The sequence below is a fragment of the Tachypleus tridentatus genome, chromosome 13 (genome assembly GCF_004210375.1).
Source record: "Tachypleus tridentatus isolate NWPU-2018 chromosome 13, ASM421037v1, whole genome shotgun sequence".
Lineage (NCBI taxonomy): Eukaryota > Metazoa > Arthropoda > Merostomata > Xiphosura > Limulidae > Tachypleus > Tachypleus tridentatus.
In genome coordinates, this window is record NC_134837.1 from 83,159,900 (window position 1) to 83,181,359 (window position 21,460).

A 21,460-nucleotide genomic window follows, 5' to 3' on the forward strand; every position below is an offset into this window, starting at 1 on the left:
ATGCTATCAACAATGAACAAGAGGAAAGGTTTCATCAAGATATCATGGAAATAAAGAGGAGCTGTCAGGGAAGGTAAAACATCAGCATGATGGCTGATTACAGCTGATCATTAAAACGAGATGCTCCAGACCCAATACAAAAAGGAAAGATTACAAAGAGTACTTTTGAGACTAAAAGAGACAGAATTCACAAAAGAAATTAGGAGGAATGAAGGCATTCATTTGACATCAATGTTCTTCCTTTTTCTTAAGTTTATTTTTTATATTTTTAGCAGCCACAATAACAAAAAGTGTTCAATGTGGTAAATGAAATAATAATTTGATCTAAGTAAAAATCGTTTCTTTTTCTTCCCGATTTGTAAAAGAATTCTTATGTGATAGAAAACCTATTATTTTCAAAATCTGCACAGCTGAATTACGGAAAATTTGGTACTAAAACCAAAGCAACTTTTATGAAGTTTATATTTATATGCCTATGTTATTACAAGAATTTCTCAAGAAAAAAAAAACGTAAAAGTGTAGAGTAAAGGGCTATTCAATAGGTGAAAATAAACTAAATTAAATTTGATTTTTTTAATTTCATGAAAAATTACCAAAATACTTTCTGCCATAGTGGTCCCTAATTTTGAATTAATAGACTAGAGGGAGGCAATTAGTCATCACCACCCAATTCCACTCTTGAGCTATTTTTCTATCAACAAAAAGTAGGACTGATTATTACATTATAACGCTCCAACAGTTGAAAGAGCAAACACGTTTGATGACAGGATTCCATTCTGTAACAATTATTAGGCAGTCTTACAGCCATGTTTCAACATAATTCCTAGATTTTAAATTCCATTTACTTAACTCTCAAATGATAGACTTGTTCTTATACTGTTCACTACAACTGGGGCTCACATTTGGGATCATGTTTTGTATTTTTTAAATTTTTATTAATTACAGCATCTACTCACTTTCTTTGTAAAACATTAAGAGGGCCTCACTCAGTGGTCATTAAAGGGGTTACTTTTTTTTTTTGTGTAAAACATATTAAAGACCCTGTAACTGACAAGATCACAAACCCACATATAGTTTCATCCATAAACACTAAACAGTTTGAAAAAAAATAGTTCAAAAAAAGGTGTGGTTCATACAGTGCCCATCGGTAATTAATTCAATACTTGAATATTATCAAGTGTAATTTCATTTAATATAGCTTTTCCAAAGTTAGGTACAAGTATGTGCAATAATTAAATACATTGCCACAAGGTAGCCTTATTATATATTTTGTTATTGAACCAAATAGTTAACTTAGGTAATATTTTTAGATACAAGTTCCTTGACAAATGTGTAGAGGCAAAAGTACTGTGCATTGTACCTTCTTTGTACTTATTAAAAAAGATTAAATTATTTTTATACAGTAAGGACAGAAGAAACAAATAATGAAAAAGTATCTAAAAAGTTAAGAGACTTAATTCTTTACAAAAAGAGACATCTAGTATACAATACTAATGTACCTGGTTTCTCTACAAGTTATCTTTTGTCAACATATAAATAAATATAAATGACTTACTGTTGTATTAAATCTTATTCCACAGCACAAACAAAATCTCTTTTCAATACATATTATGCATTAAAAGATCTTTTGTATATTAGAACATTGTAAAAGGTTACTACTTGCTGTACCATACAGATTTTAATATGATTATACAAATTCATAATGCTTTCAGTACTTTAGTCTCACCATCAAAGTATAGGAAAGATATGTTTTAATCACAGATATGAGTTATAACACCTAGAAAATATAAAAAGTCAACAAATTATAGTTTCTTCCTTCACAGGAATGACAGACATGAGGTAAACTACACAGAAGGAAATTATGATACTTTTCTATATTAAATATACAAACAGTAACATCTGTTGAATTGTAAACAAAACTCCTTAACCTCTTGTGCATTTTGTTATCATTGTAGAAATGCAAATATTCAGTTAGACAAGGTAAACAAACACAGACATTTTAATTTTTTCAAACTAGTTTTATTTATTAAATTTTCTGGTCAGTAAACCTTCCTTGAAAGTTTAAAGCACTGCTTATTTTGATGTTCATTTTGTCATAAGATATAAACTGTCTTACTCCTCCCAGATTTCCATTTTCGTATTGATATAAGAATTTCAGCGAGTATTATAAATTATCTTAAAATCAATAAATATTTTATTTGAAGTATGTGTACATTTAATTTTAAATAAGTGTACAGTCTTTGTAATGCAACTTTACAATAAAATATTGCTTCATTACATAATGAGTTAAGAAAAGCAATATTACCATTTCACCCTTTGAGTGAGTAATTAAATTTCAGATGGGTTTTCAAAAATGACAGTTATTGATGACATTTGGTATTTGACCATTTTTAGGATTTTTTAAATATCACTTCTCTAAATTGTACTTTAGCTCAGTGATGTTAATCATGCAGAGTAATAAAGTTAAAAATTCAGAAATATGTGAATATTCATATTATTGCACTACAAAGAAATGTTTTGTGACACTGTGGGATAAGTCTGCTCGTTTCACCAACTAGTATTTATGTGAAGTTGGATAAATTTGATATCATCAAAAGTGTTAAAATAAGATCAACGACACCTGTAACTGAAAGAAAGTGTACAAGATGGAAAATCCTACCATAAATAGCTTATATATTAACAAAAATTTCAGTTTTCACTGAGAAGAGTTTAAATGACTCCTTCAAATTCATTACAGTAATACAGAGCTAATCAAGCAACATTTGTTTTTCCTACACATCTGTAGTTGAAAGAATAAGGTAATAAAGAATTACAAACCCAAGAAATAAAAGCAAAATTGGTTCATAGTAGTGATCATAAAAACAACACTTTCTGTATTCAGCTGTGAATAAGACAGACGATATTACTTTACTGAGAACATGTGGAATTGTTTCTGTCCATTCAGACTATGAAGTTTATAGTTAAACTTAAGATATTGGCAAAAAAAAAACAAAACAAAACAAAACATAACTTCATTTAGTACAAAATACAAAAGTTATGGGCAGAAATCTTCCAATATCTTATTTAGACAAATCTTTAGTTCATTCAACTACAAATGTAAAGCTAGGACTATTGTTTGCACTATTAAGGTATCACTATTTTATTATTATGGTCCAGTAGAAATTGTAGCTTTACACAGGCAATATAAGAATGTTATATTTCAGAAATATTAATGTTAACATTAAATAGATGCATCATGTTCTCAATAATGCAATAAAACTTAGAACTGCACTGCTCTTGAATTAGGACATCTCCACTGCATGTGTAAATTCATACAATACAGTACTACTGCATTCTCTCTCTTTCAATACAAAATTTTCAAACTATTGACACTGATATAATTGGATGTTAAAGTATAATAAATTCTTTGAAAAATAACAAAATGCAAAACTGTTTTTATTATCTAATAAAAATGGAATTACAGCTCAACAAACAAGTGTTGACTATAATAGCTTTTTGAAAATTAATTATCTTGATAGTACATTTAATGGTATAGTCATTTCATTATCATGGTTAAAAGTACAAAGCAAAAACAATACAGTAAACATAATAGAAAAATCAAAATTGTCTATAAACTCTTTACTGTGTGTCCTTGGAAAGTCTTCACAAGAGATCATCAAAGGTCTTTCCCACGTATCCAACATCAGCCTTATTGGCATTAATATAATGAATGTACATTCTAAAAACAAAAGAGACAACCTGAATTAATTACAGCATCTTTACAATACAACAAGACTTGAGAACTCAACCTGAGATAACTGAACAAAGAAAGAGAACAGACTGCCAAGACACTAGAAAAATTCCGGATAATCGGGCAGTTCACATGAAAAAAAAGCACACAAAAATGTTTTAAAACATTTTAATTTGATGCCAAATTTTCTGTTAAAAGCTTATAACATGCATGAGTAATAAATGAATCGTAACATTTCTTTTAAAATTCAGTTCATGTCATTTTGTGACTATATATGTCAGTACTTTTAAGACTGATAATAAATGTAATAAACAATGAATTGTAAATTAAATATTTTACACAAAGTATTTTTGTTTAATTTGTGAACTATATGAGTAGTACTAGTGCATAATTATAAGCTACACTATTTGATGAAATTATTTGAAACTTAAGATATGCTTTCTTCAGATTATGCATCTTTTGCAAAATAAAACATTTTGTTTTTCTGTGATGTTTATATGAACTTGCAGCATTGAAACTACAAATTTTCACTATGTTTTTCTAAGAATCAAAGAGGACAAGGATAGCTATATCATTCTGAGAAGAAAATCTAGGGCAGTGATGACAAACCTGTTGAATGGAAATGCATGCTTCACTGGTATGAGACATGCAGTGCTGTTTTAATTCTTTAAATCCTAACACTACCCCATAATAAATTTAATATTTAATGATCATAATGTTGAAGCTATGATTTAGATGTTGAAAAGTTAGCATACTGGCTTCTCATAGCACTGTACAGATAAACTGTAAGAAAGACTGAGTACCATAAGTATACAATTTTCTCATATTTAGACAAAAATTGTCATTATTGATATATATTTCAATAATATAGGACCACTTTTTCTCTAATTGATATCTCATCGAAACTAATAAAATACTGAATGAAGAAACAGATTTCTCAGATATGTAACAAAAACACCAAATTGTACGAAAATGTGCCTGGGGTTTGAATGAAACCAAGGGGGTTGAACTCCATCAAACTTTGTTTCAGAGCTAAACTAATACTAAATTTTGGACATCATGCAAGCAAAACTTATTCTGAGTGAACACAGGGTATTTCTCATATCTTTTACCAGTCATTTTTACAAACACTCATCACGTTGTACATTGGAAGTGGAGTGGTCAGCGCAAACATGGTTTCCACATGTTGTACAGGTTTGACGGACTTTTCTGTCTGCAATTTTTGGGCAAAGATAACATTGTTTTTTGTTGCTGAAACACCTTGACCAGTAAGCTGTCTTGTGTCGAGCAATCCTAGCTCTACAAAGGCAGATTTGACACCTTTCTGCATTGCATGAGAATTCTGGAGACGTCTCTGAAGTAGGTTGTGCGCATTGCTTCACTTCAGGAGAGATCTAAATACGTAATCATAAGCACAATTTATCACAATGGATAACCTCTGCGAGTCCATACACACAACGCTTGATGAAGACACAGAGCTCCAAATCTGTATATTACTTGGGGTCCACATGGACTCCATGCAACTTTTTAGTCATAAAAATTATCTGACTGCAAATCATTGAATGTTTTACTATTTTTGTGTCACAGGATGATAATATGACAATTACATAAAAATATAACTGATCAATGAAAATATATTAAAACAATATTTATCATCAGGGTCCTCATGAACCCCAGGGGTACTGATGAAGGTTAAGGAATTGCCAGTGAGTAGAAACACAGTAAAAGATAGAATATTGTAAATGGAAACAAACAGAGCAGAACAGCTAACAAAAGATATTTCATGTAAATTCCTTTCCAGTTGTCTTGGTAAGAGCACTGATGTTACATTATCAGCTAGGCTAGCCATTATTGTTCAATTTTCTATGGGTGATGAAATCTGTGAAGAACTGGTTAACTTGATAATGTTACCTGAACATACCACAGAGGCTGAAATGTGTAAGGCAGTAGTAAACAAATTATCCAGTCAGCAGGTTCACCTTTCAAACATAGTTTCCATGACAACTGATGGTGCACTAAGCACGATTGGAAAAGAAGCAGGATTTGTAAATCTGTTTGAAAAATATGTTGGACATCTACTAGTAGGCTTTCATTGTATTTTACACAAGTTATGTATGCAAAAGCTAGCCTTAAGAAGCTTGAAAAAGTGATGGAAATTGTAACTTAGGTAGTTAATTTTATTTCTGCATATGCTTTGCAAAAACGAAATTCAGAATTTATTGAGACAAGCAAATTTGGTGTACACAGGACTACTTATGTAGAATATTGTTTGTTGGATAAGTAGAAGTTCTGCCCTTAAGAGATTTGTCAAGTGTTTGAATGAAATTTGTCCACTTTTGACAAATGAAAAATTTTCTTGTCAAGAATTACCTTGTGTGAATTTGTAGATTGATGGTTTTTTTTTACATATTTCTCCTCACCTTTAAGTGACTTTAACACCAAAATGTTTTTTTTTACATATTTCTCCTCACCTTTAAGTGACTTTAACACCAAATTGCAGTGATCTGGCAAAACACTTGATGTCATGTTTGATAATATAAAAGCTTTTGAAATCAAACTAAAAATTTTAAAACATGATGTTTACAAAGGCACTTCTAAATATTTCCCAAACCTAAAAAAACATGACAGATCTTAAAATGCATGAGAAAATATATATTTGGAACTTGCAAATGCAATTTTCAAGCATCATTAATTCAACTTCAGAACAATTTCCTTTAAGATTTAATAAGTTCAGGTTATTTGAGGAAACTGCAAAATTCATAAAGTACACAGACAGTGATATGTTAGACAAACTGAATTTGGAAATGTTGCCATGGATTGATTAGAATAATTTTGAAATACAACTAATTCATTTACAAAGCAGCTCAATTTGGAGCAAAAAATCTGTTAACTTAAGAGCTGAACTACAAAATACTGAAAGAGATCAGATAGTGACTGTAATAGTGCAGAAAATTGCAGAAAATGAGGTTCTGAAACTCTGGAATTCTGTTCCTGAAACTTTTGACTGTCTGAAAAATATTGCAAGTCCATATTTTCAGTGATGAGCTTTGTAAGGTTTAATTATGGGAATAGACTTGCTGATAAAACTAGTGTTGCATACATAGCTCTCAAAACAACCAAATACAATTCTAATATAAAATATCAGTCATCGTTGGTGCAGCAGCAAAAGTCTCACTAAGAGTAAAATATACTTATTTTCCTTTCTTTGTTTTTTTTTGTTACATAATATGAACCAAAATTCATTTCACAAAATACTTTCTGTTAACAGTAAAATGATGAATAAACATAAACAAAGACTCCTTGTTCCTTAAAAAACAAGTTAATAATTCATTAATTTTATTTATCATGAATTACTGTAGTTATTAATAAGATTTAACTCTTAAAGCTGTTTCATTCAAAATAATTCAGAATAATAACATATGATAATTTGCTGCTAAACATTACAATGGGCATGCGAGATAATTTTTGTTTTAAGATGCACTTCTCTAATTTTCTTTCTCTGAGTGTGGTATCTAAGTAAAAAAAGTTTTTAAAGTATCCTCAAATATAGGTTTACTTCATGAATGTCGCTTGTTTGAAAGAATTATTTATTTATCTGATTTCATTATATTTCAGTATATTTAGAAACTCAGTAAGAGAATTATACTTTTATGTAAGCAAATTATGAGTTCTTTCCAAAGCTACAAAAAGAGATAAAAATAATGATACAAGTTCTCACTGTGTCAAATCTCATTACTTAGAAGAAAAGATGGAACAATTCTTTAAATGCCTGTGTAAAGATTAAAATGTAAAGGTAAATGCCATATTTGATACAGGTCCAAAATCAAGATCAGTTTGAGGAAACAAAAATAAAACATCATTGTGTTTGTTCAAGAACAAATTGCCATGAGCTGATCAGTCTAACACTAATAATTGTTACAATTATTAAATTATTTTCTTTGAATAATAAAAATCTAGCTTATAAATTGAATTTTTTTAAAATAGTGAGGAGTCCTTTAATTGCATATTCAAATAAACTAACAATTTAAATTTGATCAATTTATTTTTACCTGTCAAGAAATGTAATAGTATTTTATATGAATTTAGTTAACAATTTTTAAATGTTAAACTTTAGACATGGAAAACCCTACTGTAACTTCAGTATAACTTTAAAAATTAATAGTTTCTCTTCAATATATTTAAGATATAGTCTAAATGAAAGGTTTTTACTTTTTAGTTATCTAAATGTGAGCAAAATATTTCAGATTGAAAATATTGCTAAAAATACATATTTACTATGAGGTACAATATACACCAAGGGTTTCCAAACCTTTTTGAACAAGGTCTGGGAGGTAGGTCTTTTAAGGGGTCGTGTTAAATTTAAGTATGGATGCATACATGATCAGAATGCTATATCACTAATTTATTTCTCATAAGAGAACATAATGAAAATATTTAATTATGCACAATCATCTTTTTTTAGCATTAGTGAGAAGCATGAAACTGGTACTTTTCTGAGAAAATTACATTTAACTGAGGTTCAAAGTTACTGCTCCCTATCATCAAGTGATTCTAAATGCTCATCAGATAAGGCTGATCTGTAACTAAATTTTGTGTACTTCATTTTCGAAAATGTCTTTTCACAGAAACAGGTCGCACCAAAAACTGAAATGAATCCACAAGCAAAGTTTTTTTAAATGAACATAGTGATCACTTGGAAGGCATTTATAGAACTATCAGTTTCCCTTCTTTGTATTTGTCCTTCAACATGTTATTGGATTGCAGATCAATCACTTCCATTTGTCAGATGGTAATTCATCAATATAACACATTCAAATGGGTTTTGGAACACCCTAACTTCTGTTACACTCTCATCAAAATAAGAAAAACACCACTTGAACTGTAATTTTAGGTCAGAAAGGATATCTTGTGCAAACCTGCATGGGAATGGGGATCCCATTTCTTGCTTGAACGTTTTACAAGATGAAAAGTGTATGAAGCAATTCCTCATCAAGTGGGACTCAAAAAGAATTAGTTTTTGCCAAAATGCTTTCACCTCAGTGTACATATCACAGATAAGCATAGTTTTGCCTTGTAATCTAAGACTGAATTCATTCAGATACATGGTCAAGTCTACAGAAAAAACTAATTTTCAAAGCCATTCACTATTTGTGAGTAACAGTTGAGCGTAGGTGAGTAGGTATTCAATGTTTATTGGCACAAAGCTACAAGGCTATCTGTGCCAGACAAGATGTGGTACAGTATAGGTATAGGGCGATTACGGTAAAAAGTAAAACGTAAAATTAGGAACTGCCAGGAAGACTGAAGCAAAAAGTACACCCTTGCTGACAGTCACTTGAAATTGGCCTTTCCAGTCCTGGGTTCAAGTCAAAATAAAAATTGAAATGTGTAAAAGAAATCATGCTAAAACACTATGTAGTCCAATAAAAACCTTAAATTAAGTGTAAAAGACCAATGGCTCTTAAAAATGTAAAAACATGAGTGAGATGGGCAATATCACCTATAACATGGGCCAAAGTCAAGGGCAAACCTGCCTTACAAATATCTTTAAAATGGTGTCGTCGTTCTAGGTTGTAACGATGGCATGATAATGAAATGTAGATGATTGGGATCTGAGTGCCACATAGACCACATATTGGTGCAGTACAAGATAAAAGGAAGTGATAGGTTTAAAAAACTTTAAGTTTGTTACTTAAGAAATGCAAAATTAAGAATTGCGGGACAGATTGAAGTGGTGAGTTAGGCTGTACAATTCATCAATGCATGGTCATTTTCCAGTAGTACGGTTTTTCTTGATGGTTTCAAGTTGTGTTATTTTATTTATTTTAGGAGTATCCATAATAAATAGAAAATTTTTCAGTGCCCACTGACCCCACCCACCATGGAGCCCTACAAGGGGACACACTACAGTGCCTTAAGGGCACTGCAGCGACGCCAGGGTTTAGTGGGCACTATACCCAAACACCAGTGTCTGACACAATGTCCACAACTCCTATTGTGGACGTCCTATGCTGGTACACAGTGGACCCTGATCCAAATGGACTAGCCAATTGATCCTGGAGGGGGGGGCACCCCAAGGCTGCCTGTATACAGGAATTCAAGGCTAAACTGGTGTGTTGGAGTTGGACCCCTCAACCACCAGGATTCTCTCCTCCTCTTCACGGGTTACCACGCATGGCAAACACGCAGGTGGATATTTAAGTCCCAGAGGAGGTAAACTGTAAGAACAGAACCTTCTTTGGAAGGTCCCCTCACCACCTACAGGAATCCACATTGAGGGGAACAGTTGAGGGTGGTTCATTTAAGGAGATTCCAATCACAGTTCTAACCTAAAAAAAATCATGACATAACTTTTCCACAGCTAACCCATTGATCTGAAGTGTGGTAGGGCAAGTCAGGATATGATGATACTATTTCTGCCAAAAATTCATGGAATTGACAATGGTTAGGTTCATGAAAGCAAATAAAATTCACTGTTGAAACTACAGGTTCCATAACATGACAGTTTCAGGTATTTTTGAACAATCTGCACTTTCAATAGCTTTGTAAATTTGACCAACTAAACCTTTTTCTGCACCACACATATTTTTACCACAAACTGTTATAATGCATTTCAGCTGTTTCCATTCCAGGTTGTACCAAGTTAATGATTTTTCTACCTCTTTGAAAGTGTTCTCACCTGTGTTTGTTCCATGCATATTGTGCACAGAAGCTAATTCTTCAGTCACTTCAAAATTAATATTGTCTCTGCAAATAAAAAACAGCAACTGTGAAGTGTCAGATGTATCTGTTGACTCATCAAGCTTGATGGAAAAGCACTCAAACTCTTTAGCCTCATCTTTCAGGTGAGATACAATATTGCTTCCAGTGTCCTCAACTATACGAGCAACTATATTCACTGAAAGACTAATAGTTTTAAATAAGTCTACTTTATCTAGGCACATTTCTCCAGCTGCTTTAATCATACATAATTTAATTAGCTCACCATCGATAAATGGTTTTCCTCACTTGGCTAATAAACATGCCATTCAGAAACTTGCTCTTGTTGCAGCTTCATTCTTGGCTTTCTTCCTCATAAATACAAAATGTCGTGAAGATAAGTTTTAGATATGCCTAAACATAGCTTTTCCATGAACTGAGAATAGTTTGACAAGTGCTTGGTTTGGTGATGTCTATGAATGTTGCATTCTTTTAGCATTGCAATAGTTTTATTGCCTATTAGCCCAACACTTTGTTACTTCATTAAATAACAAAGCAGTTCACACAACATTGTTCTTTAAAAACACAACATTCAGAGTCAACTTTTCTCTTCTTCTCTTGTCCTGACATAATTACTAAAAATAGCTATGAACTCGAATATAAAGTAAACAGCAGCATTCACTGACACACATTGAGATACATGGGGTAGGCATGAGAAGAAACACGTTGTTTTAGGGCACTAGGATTGGTAAGTAAAATGATACAATATTAAGTAATATGATGCTTTTCAGTAAATAGAAAAGCGTATTGCACCTAGATTAGTTTTTACTCAATTACATTTTATTTTTTGTTTTTATAATATTAAAAAATGATATTATTGCTTTAATAAACTATTGGCAGACCGTATGCAGCCCATGGGTCATAGTTTGGAGACCCCTGATATAGACTAACAAATTGTATATGTGTGTGTGTGTGTGTGTGTTTTCTTAGAGCAAAGCCACATCAGGCTATCTGCTGAGCCCACTGAGGGGGATCAAACCCCTGATTTTAGCATAAATCTGTTGGGTCACTGCTGTACTAGCAGTGGGCTACAAACAAATTAACCTTAAAAATACTATTTCACCTTCTTTTCATCCTACAGTTTTAAATTGTTGGTAAAACGTTTACAGCAGAAGGATGTTAGCCAAATGTACATACCCAGTATAGTGATAAAACAAAATCAATAGTTAACAACAGTTTTAATATGGTTAAAAACAAATTGAAGTACATATTTCATAGACTTTATATACATTACACTCTGGATAGCCTTAAAATGTTTACATAAATATTAATAGTTTTAACACTGAATCCTTTCATACAAACAATTTATTGAAACATTTTATATTATATGATTATCTTGCATACACATGTAGGAGACTAATGGGATAAATTTTCAGACTATATTTGTATTTTCCAATTTTAAATAAAATCTGGTTGAACTAGTGTGGGTTACGATTTACACCTGACTTCTCATGGATAGTGTCACAGAATAAATAATGTCAAGCACTCATGATCAGCATGAATACATCTTTATTTAGGTATATTAAGGTGTATTTTTCTAAATTTTTGTGGTAAAATTTTGTATAAAGTTACTCACATATTTCTAAATAAACTAGATAAGAGCAGGTCATAAGCTTGTACTAATCCTCTAGCTTTAACAAAAGTTACATACTACTACATCTGTTATACATGTATATGTGCTTGTATCTGGAGTGATATATTTCATTTCAATGGGTGGCACAGAGATTTGTGTATGTTAATATAAGTTGGAGGTTTATTTTATACTTGTATAATGTATGTAATAAAATAATTGTTGACAAAGGTCACCAAGTAAATTGAGATGTTACACTAGGACATTAGTCTAGGTTTAAAGTGTGATATAATGATTCTTGTCTTTTTCTCATGCAGACAATTTGATATCCTGTTCCAACATACACAGAACCTATAAAATTAACATTAACACAAGCAAGTATTGTTAAAGATATCAGCTTATTTCTTTCTATCAGAGAATAACAGCTGTTTTACTTGTTCATTAAAGCTTGCTTGTTCCTTGTTTTTTATTATCTGACAGTGTATGAAATCATTCTCTGCACAACATATCTGGAACATGATGTATTGTAGACACTCACCAGTTTCTGAAAGAAATCAGTGCACCTGAATACAATAAAAATATAAAACATTTAGTGCAAGTGTGAGTGATTTATAAACAAACAACCATATACTCACTTATCACTTGTAATACCCAAAGTCTTTTCAATATGTTTATACAAGGCTGCAGAATGCTTCTTGTTCTCCTGTTTTCCTAGGGCTCCAATACTCATTAGTGTTGCTGAAGCACAGGGTTCATTTCCTCCTCCAAATGATATTAACTGATCAGGATTCACATGAACAATGACATACTTAAAAAGAAAGAAAGAAATACACCAATGAACATAAAATTTCAACATGTTTGAGTTTTAACAACAAATTAATTTTAGGCTTCTTATGATTTTAACTTCCTATTAAAATCTTGTAATTTTGTCTAAACATTATGATAAATTTACCACCACAAACACTGCAGTCAAGGTTACAAAACTTCAGATACTATTTTCTAAATACATTTATACAACGCAAACATATAACTGAACTCCCAATCAAAAATGCTAGGCCTGGACTTCTACCAATAACACAACTGAACTCCAAGCTCAAGCAATATACAATCTACAATTCCATGTTATCAAGTGTCTGGCTTATGCAGCCTTCAGTTCTCTATGTTTATACACATTCCTATATACAAAAATTAAGCACTTTTCTAAAGTGATAACAAGTATCATTAAAGTGAAAATCTTAGTACTATTACTTAGAAACAAACCATAATGCAGCTTTAATTATAATATCATGCCAAAATCATATTGTTGCCCAAACTTACATGTTAGCATCATGCATAAACAAGTTACATGAGCTTCCCTGGTAGGTTTCTAACACAAAATAATCACTGCATTTACAGAATTTCTGTTGGTCAAGTGCTGAAAAGTATTTGTATTGTTTTTAAAAAGTGTCCTTGAATGGAACAAATTTTTCAGTTTTTCATTAATTTAAAGCATGTTAAACAGTGAATAATTAAGACTGTGGAAAACTTAACAGATATTGTTTCAAAACGTTTTAAAACTAATCAAAGCTATTAGATGATATTATTTTCAATTACGATTAATTATTACTGCATATAGAAAGCTACCATATTAGTCCATGATTGGTCTTTGTATGGCTTCTCCTAAGCAAAAATCATAATTTTATCAAAAATAAAAGAACAGTTTATTTAAATCATTATTATTTCTTAGTTTAAATTTCATATATTTAAATCATCATTGGAAAGCACAAGTATTTTTTTTTTTTATTTGTTCAGCTTCCACAGATAGCTTAGTCAGTGAAACTGTTCCTAACATTTCACATATTCAGTTAGGATATTCCTCTACTGATCAGTAAGAATTAAATGTAACATCAAGAATGTAAGTGTTGGTAAATTCTAAAGCAGTTGGAAACTTGGTAACAATCTCTCCAAGCTTTATATGGTAAGCCTGTGGTAAGCCTAAAGAAAAGAAAAAATGTGCATATTGTGTGTAACACTGAATGTGAATTGCTAATCTTGTGAGGGAAGTAAGTACTTACCAGAAATATTTTCAGCACAGAAAAAATTACTTTTCTGTTGATAACAGAAAAGTACAAGTAACAACTTTACCCTTGCTTTGGTTTTAATGAGTTTTTAGTTCCATTAGTTATTTAATATTATTTATTCAATTTATGTATTTAAGCATTTCTAAATCATTCACTGTTCTAATTTGGTTCCAAACATTACAAATCAGCAGCCTGAGATTAGTACCTTAGCCATTAAGCTTGCAATATTGTAATGTCAATATAATTTCACTGATAGAAAATTTTGTCTTATTAATCTTTTCATATTCTTTGAAGAGGTTACTGTTTATGTAGATGAAGATTCAGGTTTGGAGTTCCAGAAGGCAACTGACTCCTAAAAAGACTTGTTCAGAGAATGATCTTCAAAGTATTGGGGATACTTTGACTAATTGTAGAGAAAATTGGCTGGATGGACCAAAGAGTGTTATAAATGGAGATTAGTCAAGGCTGGATTCATGTCACAAGTGATGTATCAGAATTCATTGTTTGGACTTTTGCCTTTTTTTAAATTTACATTAATGACATAGATGAAAGAATAGTTGCAAATGATATTAACAATGAGTATTGTTAACCGAGGAGAGTGAGGATCCTTCACAAAAGAATTTTGGCAAATACATGGCAGTTGGCTTTTAATTTAATAAATAGAAATTCATGTACGTTGGATATCACAATTTGAATTATGAGCATAAAAGTGATGGGTTTAACCTTAACTGTTTAAGGAAAAAAAAGGATTATGATAGTTTTAAAAATGGAAATATGTGAAACTACACCTATCCACCAACTGAACTAAATCTTTAATACTACTACAGACCTTGCCCATTTTTACCTGTCTGAAACCTAGCATAACCTGCAAACCCCCAACTGACTTCTGACTCATCACCAACATCAAAACCAGACGACCTATGACCACTGCCAGATCAAAATGATCAAAGTGCCTAGGCACCCTCTGTTTGTAGGTCTTACTAGCTGTACAAGTTAAACCAAACATTAGATAAATTATACATATAAATTATAAATTCTGGTATGAAATTTAAGTATTTATATGTGTATAACGTATTCTTGCTATTTACGTGTTAATACACTATAGTTAAATACTGACTATATATTTATGCAAATGCGAGTACACTAACTAATGTGTATATACAAATGTATTGCACAACTTAAAGATGTAATAACATTTTTACAGTAAAATGTGTGTTTCGTGTTTTTATGCTTATTTGTTGGCCATCAAAGGGAAAATTTTCACGTACCCATAGTTTTTGTAAGCCCTAGGCATTATGCCAAATAAATAACACTGGACACCTCTAAATTATAGATTAATTTTACAACTCTACAAAAAACTTCAATTTTAAAAATTAAGTTTAAAGAAACATTAATATTGATGAGAAGCAAACATAGCAGGATCAAAAAACTTAAGGAAGAGTATCCAAAGACTAAAGAACCACTTTCAACAGTCAACTTTGTCATACGATTGTCAACCACATTGCACATGAACACCTCAAAAGCAGACACAACCCACGAACTTTATAGACCACTATTCCTGTTGTGCATGTGACCAAATTCCTATGATAATATTTATCAGATAATTCAAGTCACTTTGTTTTTGCACTTGACTGAGGTGAACCTTTTCTGATGCTGGATGTCAAGCTCCTGGATTGATAGCTCAAAGATATCAGTACCTTTCTCCAGATCTTTGGACCTGAATCTCTCTTTCTCAGGAGTATTCTTCAAATACTTCAGGGGAGTACTTCTGTTGTTCTCTTGTACCAGTCCAACCTCCGTGTCAATGTGGTATTCTGGCTAATCTTGTGAGACAAAGGAGGTTTCAATTCAGAAGTTCTAATTTTCCTATGCTAAAAATGTATTTCTGATGGGTATTTACCTTTGCTAATACTTCCCTACTTTCCTCCCAATTTTTCTCTGTTGCTGACATCTTCTGCCAAACTTCAGAGGTAAAATTTGGTAGAGGAGTGTGGAAGGTGTCATGTCATGTGAACATGTCATGTTCTTACTGGTGAGGATGTAATGCATAATGATTTGAATGAGAGGTGTTGGAATCTTCCAATTCCAATAAAAAGAGCATAAGGCTTGTAGCATGCATGAAGAAACAATTTAGAGATATAGTGCAATATTGAATGGGAATAGCTAATCTTATCAGAGATGAAGATAAAAAGAAGTAGGTGAAAGACTTATTATGGACAAGTTGAGTCGACAGATGAATTAATCATAGGACTAGAGCAATGTACATTCATTACGGAACAAGAGCTAATGGCTCTTTATTTACTGTATGAAAAATTACACATGGAAAGATAAAAGCACATAAAACAATTTTGCTTGGATGAAATGTTTAAAAAGATAGCCAAGAAGAATGTGTGTTAGAGCAGTGTGCTGACATCCAAAAGTTCTGTGGCTTCAACTTAAAGTACACCAGACGTTCCACCTGCAACATCACAAATCCATGATGATACAATCAACTACAAAACAGAAATCTCTCAACTTCTAGACTTTTGCAATTAGCTCTACAATTCTAGTAAAATTATAAAATTTACCACTTAGGAAGTGGTACTACTGCAACATTCTTTGCAAGTACAGTAATTAATAAACCTTTTTCATTTATACTTGAACTAATGTATTTCATTAATCATTTAATTCACATTTAAGTTTCTAGCAGTCCATGGTGCTTTAGAGACAAGGGAGGGGTATAATTATGGGGTCAGAGGTGTATTATTGAATTATTATTATGCGACTTCTGTTAGTCTGGCAAAAAGGATAATCCAGCATGACTCTGGAACCAATGGCTCCAAAAAATTGGTGGTGTACTTGTACTCCCCATGAAAAAAACAGTAGTATTCATCTGCTTACTAACAACAAAAGTTTGGATAACGAGGTCATGATCTCGGAGGTTTTTCCTATGCCCCCTTTTAAAATATGGATCACAATACTCATCTTCCAATAATCACATCTAGACTTTTATGCAAGGTTTTAACTAAATACATTCTTGAAGTTAATTTCTTTTCCATTTTATGATGTATTCTTTTCAGGGTGATGTTTCTATTTCCAAGTCTTTCCAAAACATAATTCCCTTTAATATTTAACAAAGAAAGAATATCTAAAAAACATGCTAGGTGAGTGGCAATCAGCTGCATCCAAACATCATGAAAGTGGAATACTGAATAGTGGGTTGTGTGGAGCCTGATGTGAGAAACAGTTTCTGTGTTGTTTTTAGTATACTGAGTGATCAAATCATACTTTTCTCCTGCCCAAACCTTAATCACATCTACCATATGGTTATGATCTTTCTTCTAACAATAATCTTCAACACTTCTACCTTGAAATTCTCTCAGAAAGCATGCAATTACTTTACTTTCTGTTGCTACAGCATTGTTCATATTCATCAGACCCATCCAAGCAGCAGGCTCAGGGTAATCCAACACCCAGCTTTACATGCATGCTTGAGAGGAAGCCACAAGTTCTCAAGTAGATTGTTCATATAATTTAGTTTGAAAAATCCAAAGTAAACATGCAACTGCTATTCCTGTTTATTTCTTGAAGACATTAATCCCATAGACCATAAGAAAGGCAAGATGAGAAACTGTCTCTTTGTAGCTTGTTTCTAAGTTACTAACTCTGCTAGAAAACTATATTTATAACATATAATGCTTGAGAACTTTGAACTTGCAAGTGAGGTTTGTAAGGGCTAATGTTTCAGATACATGAACTAGGAAGGTAGTCCAAGAAACAAGCAACTTCACTTATACACCATATAAGCATGTAGTAGGAAGAGTAAGCTTCACAGTGAAAGTTCTTATTAGACACGAATAATAATAAATTTCAAAAATTAAGTATGATGTAGGGATGACAATGCCAAAAAAATACAGAAACAAAGTAGAGATGAACATACAGAACCATATAAAAATAACTATATAAGTACCCAAATCTTTACAAGAATAACTTCTATCTACAACTAAATGATTTCCTGTCAGTTGTAAGAATTCAGGTTTGAATTTAAAGCACTTAAACAGAATATTGCTATATAGTCTTATAGTGACTAATAACCATAAGCTTGTAAGAATGACTCAGTACTTAATGGCTAGTTATGTAGGGATTTTTATATGGTTCTGTGTGTTAATCTGTACTTTATTTTTGTACTATTTTGGTATTTTCATCCTAGCATCAGAAATAATTTTTGTAATTTTTTTTTTGTAAACAATTTCACTGAAGTATGTTGTTAAGTGAACATTGGTTTACTTTTATAATCCAGTGGCAACTATTTGTTTTGCCATCTAGGGACCAAACACAAAATTGTCATATGATAAACATGGAAATAATATATGCTTATAAACAAAACTTGCTGCTAAGTTGTAGTTTTCATTTTGCCATTCCCACACGAAAGTACATATAATAATTACTGTTACACAAGCTGTGAAACATTTAGTAATGACAATTAAGTACTCAAATAAGGCTACAATTCAACAGTAGCAGTTATTTGTGAGCATCATAGAGTAACAGACTAAATATAGTGGACATTTTTTTCTTGGCCCATTGCCATATACTAAGCATTACTAATGAATCACCCATGATCACAGCATAGTTTCTTGTAATATTTTCCTCACATCTGTTCTGAGAGGATTATTATATCTTCCTCATTTTGATGCCATTTTTGAAACTTGGGTATTTTCTAGTAAAATTTCGGCATGATTGGTCCACTACCACAATTTGATGATCAAGGCTGATCTCACAGAGCCACTTAAATTGAACCATCTTAAATGTATTTATTAAACAGGTTTAATATTTTTCTTATTATTGTAATCTCTTATAAAAAACACAAGTAAAAAGGCTGTTTAACATTTAAGCTATTGTACTACTCCTCAACAATAAAGAGCCCATTTAGGTTTTTCCTTTTCTTGTTGTTGAAACAAGCATAAAACTTCTAAAGTCTAAACCTGAATAGATACCACAAGTTAACACTTTTAGGTTCAACTACATTTTTCTTAAATCTTTTTCTTTTTTTATTCTAGTAGTCATACTCTACCCCATTGTTGTTGTTTGTTTTACTATTGTTTTGTTGACAATCTTCATGTTTTTAAAAACATGTTGTTAAATACATTTAGTCATAACAGGCTGTTAAATCCAACATTATAGTTTGTATACTAATTTAGAACCTTTATTTCATATAGTCTAGAGTACTAGCTTCTCAACATGCACCTATATCTTTGAAGTACAAAATACTTTTAAAAATGATTAAAAGAATTCAGAAATGCAATTCATAGCAGCATAAAATTAAAAACTTTGAAATAAATTTTGGTGATATGAGCCAAAAATATTCTCACTTCAGGTTTCATAATTTCTCTTATCTTTTGTAGTTTGGAATTCTAATTCTATATTTGGCCTGCTTGCACTATATTATATAGTCTATACCTTAAAACATGTTAGTACTATATAAAACTGCAAGTCATAAGAAATGAAAGAACTGGCAAGTATTATTGAACACCACATTCACGTTACTCATTTGTTAGTCGTTATCAATTTAAACATAACAGAACTTTTCTTGTTTATTACTTACTAACTGCATAAGTTACGACTTATGTAATTGCTATATTTATTGATTTGCTCTATCACTGATACTGATAGTAATAATTGTTAGTATCGCTCTGTGTAGTATTTATTTATTGGTTCTGCTGTTTTCTTTACAATTTTATATTACTAACAGTAAGAGTAATATCAAGTAATAATCCTTCAAACACAACTATTTGAACTAGTAATAAAGTTCGAGTATTATTAAGAATAAAACAATATTTTCAGTTTAGTTAAATAGTTCAAATCGGATCTACAAAAACATAAACTGTGCGTCGTACTTCTGACTATACTACAGTGTTCAACTCAACATATATAACTTTTAAGTTAAGCCTAAACCATCGTTTACCAAGTATAACTGTCGATCATTAAAACCTGATGTACAACAATTTTTTTCCTTATCTATTGACATGGTAAAAGAAGAAACCAATAATTTATATTCATACCGATATAGGCTTTCCTAAAGACTGTTGGATAACCTCAGCAGTCTTCTTCAAAAAATCTTCTGGAATTTTATCCTTAGGGAGATTTGTATTCAGCGTAAAGACCGGCATTCTTAACCTCAATGTTAAACTCGACAACCGTGATCATCCACCTTCATTCCGCATATAAACTACGACTTCGCTGCCGTAAAGAAATATAATCCATCCACCCTTTGTTAAAAATTATTTTTTTGTCCGTCTTTGAAATCCAGAGCGAGTGTTTTCTTTTTTCTATATTACACTAGATTTCACGAAACCAGTCAACATACAGTTAGAAGCGTTTGAATATTACTATGCTTCTATTTATTTGTTTTTAGGAATGTTTTTTATCTAAATATTCGGCACTGACAAAATCCCGACATGACAACAGACTTTAGTTAAAAGTACCTTTGAGAAACTTTAAAGATGATGAATCAATCAAAAACGTTGTTTAAAAATTAACTTGAGAAACTTTAAGAATATTAAACCAATGAAATGCATTTTATCCGAGCTTCTAAGCCATACAAGTTATTTTTATGACAGCTGTGCTGCATTTTAGTATCAATGGTCTTAGAAAGAATGTTTACTGCAAATTACCATATATTATGGCAGCGTATACCATTTTAAGTGGAAATTATATTAATATCCTTTCCAAGACCCAGAATGCATACCCATCTAAACGAAATAGGTGAAACATTTACTGCAGATGCTGGCTGGATACTAATCGGTAATCCACATCTTCATTACAGTGAGCTTTTTTCAAACAGATGATACAATATAGGATGGAAAGTAAACGAGCTATCGTAAAACAGCATATCTCAAACAGTGCTGTTTAAAATAGAGACTGTACACAGTATTCATAACATTATTTAAGATCTTTAATATCATAGTTCCTGAGTGTTTGTTTGGCTGTTGTACACGTGTATCGTCATCACTAAGTTGATGTAACGTTCTTTTTTAGTTTTTTACTATTATATTCTTTTGTGAAAATAAGGCCAAGTACAGTCCACGTAGCAATAACAAATTAGTTTATTTAAAGGATACTATCACTTGCACACAGTACTAGTTTACTGATAATGTTTTCGCTTTTACCAGAGATTTACTCACTAATAATACCATAAATAATCTATATAAATATAACGGTATTGTTTGTTATCGGTTGTATACCCACGTAATTACTTCGTTGAGTGTGGATGAAAATTGGTATGGAGTTTCATTAGGTCTATGCGGGGTATATAAAAATTTTCAGTGCTTAGTTAGAATATATATATTCTTCGGCAAGAATGAT

The 21,460-nt window shown here is 31.5% G+C and overlaps 1 protein-coding gene across 1 annotated transcript; it reads right to left on the minus strand.

Annotated features, from left to right (window-relative positions):
* Window positions 1-1,170: 1,170 nt before the first annotated feature.
* On the minus strand, window positions 1,171-21,105 carry LOC143236663 (macrophage migration inhibitory factor homolog). Its single transcript, XM_076475047.1, has 3 exons — window positions 20,158-21,105; window positions 12,695-12,867; window positions 1,171-3,718 (listed from the first exon to the last, which is right to left on the minus strand). Exons 1-3 carry the CDS (start codon window positions 20,263-20,265, stop codon window positions 3,643-3,645), a joined length of 357 nt encoding a protein of 118 aa, XP_076331162.1. The 5' UTR covers window positions 20,266-21,105; the 3' UTR covers window positions 1,171-3,642.
* Window positions 21,106-21,460: the final 355 nt, after the last annotated feature.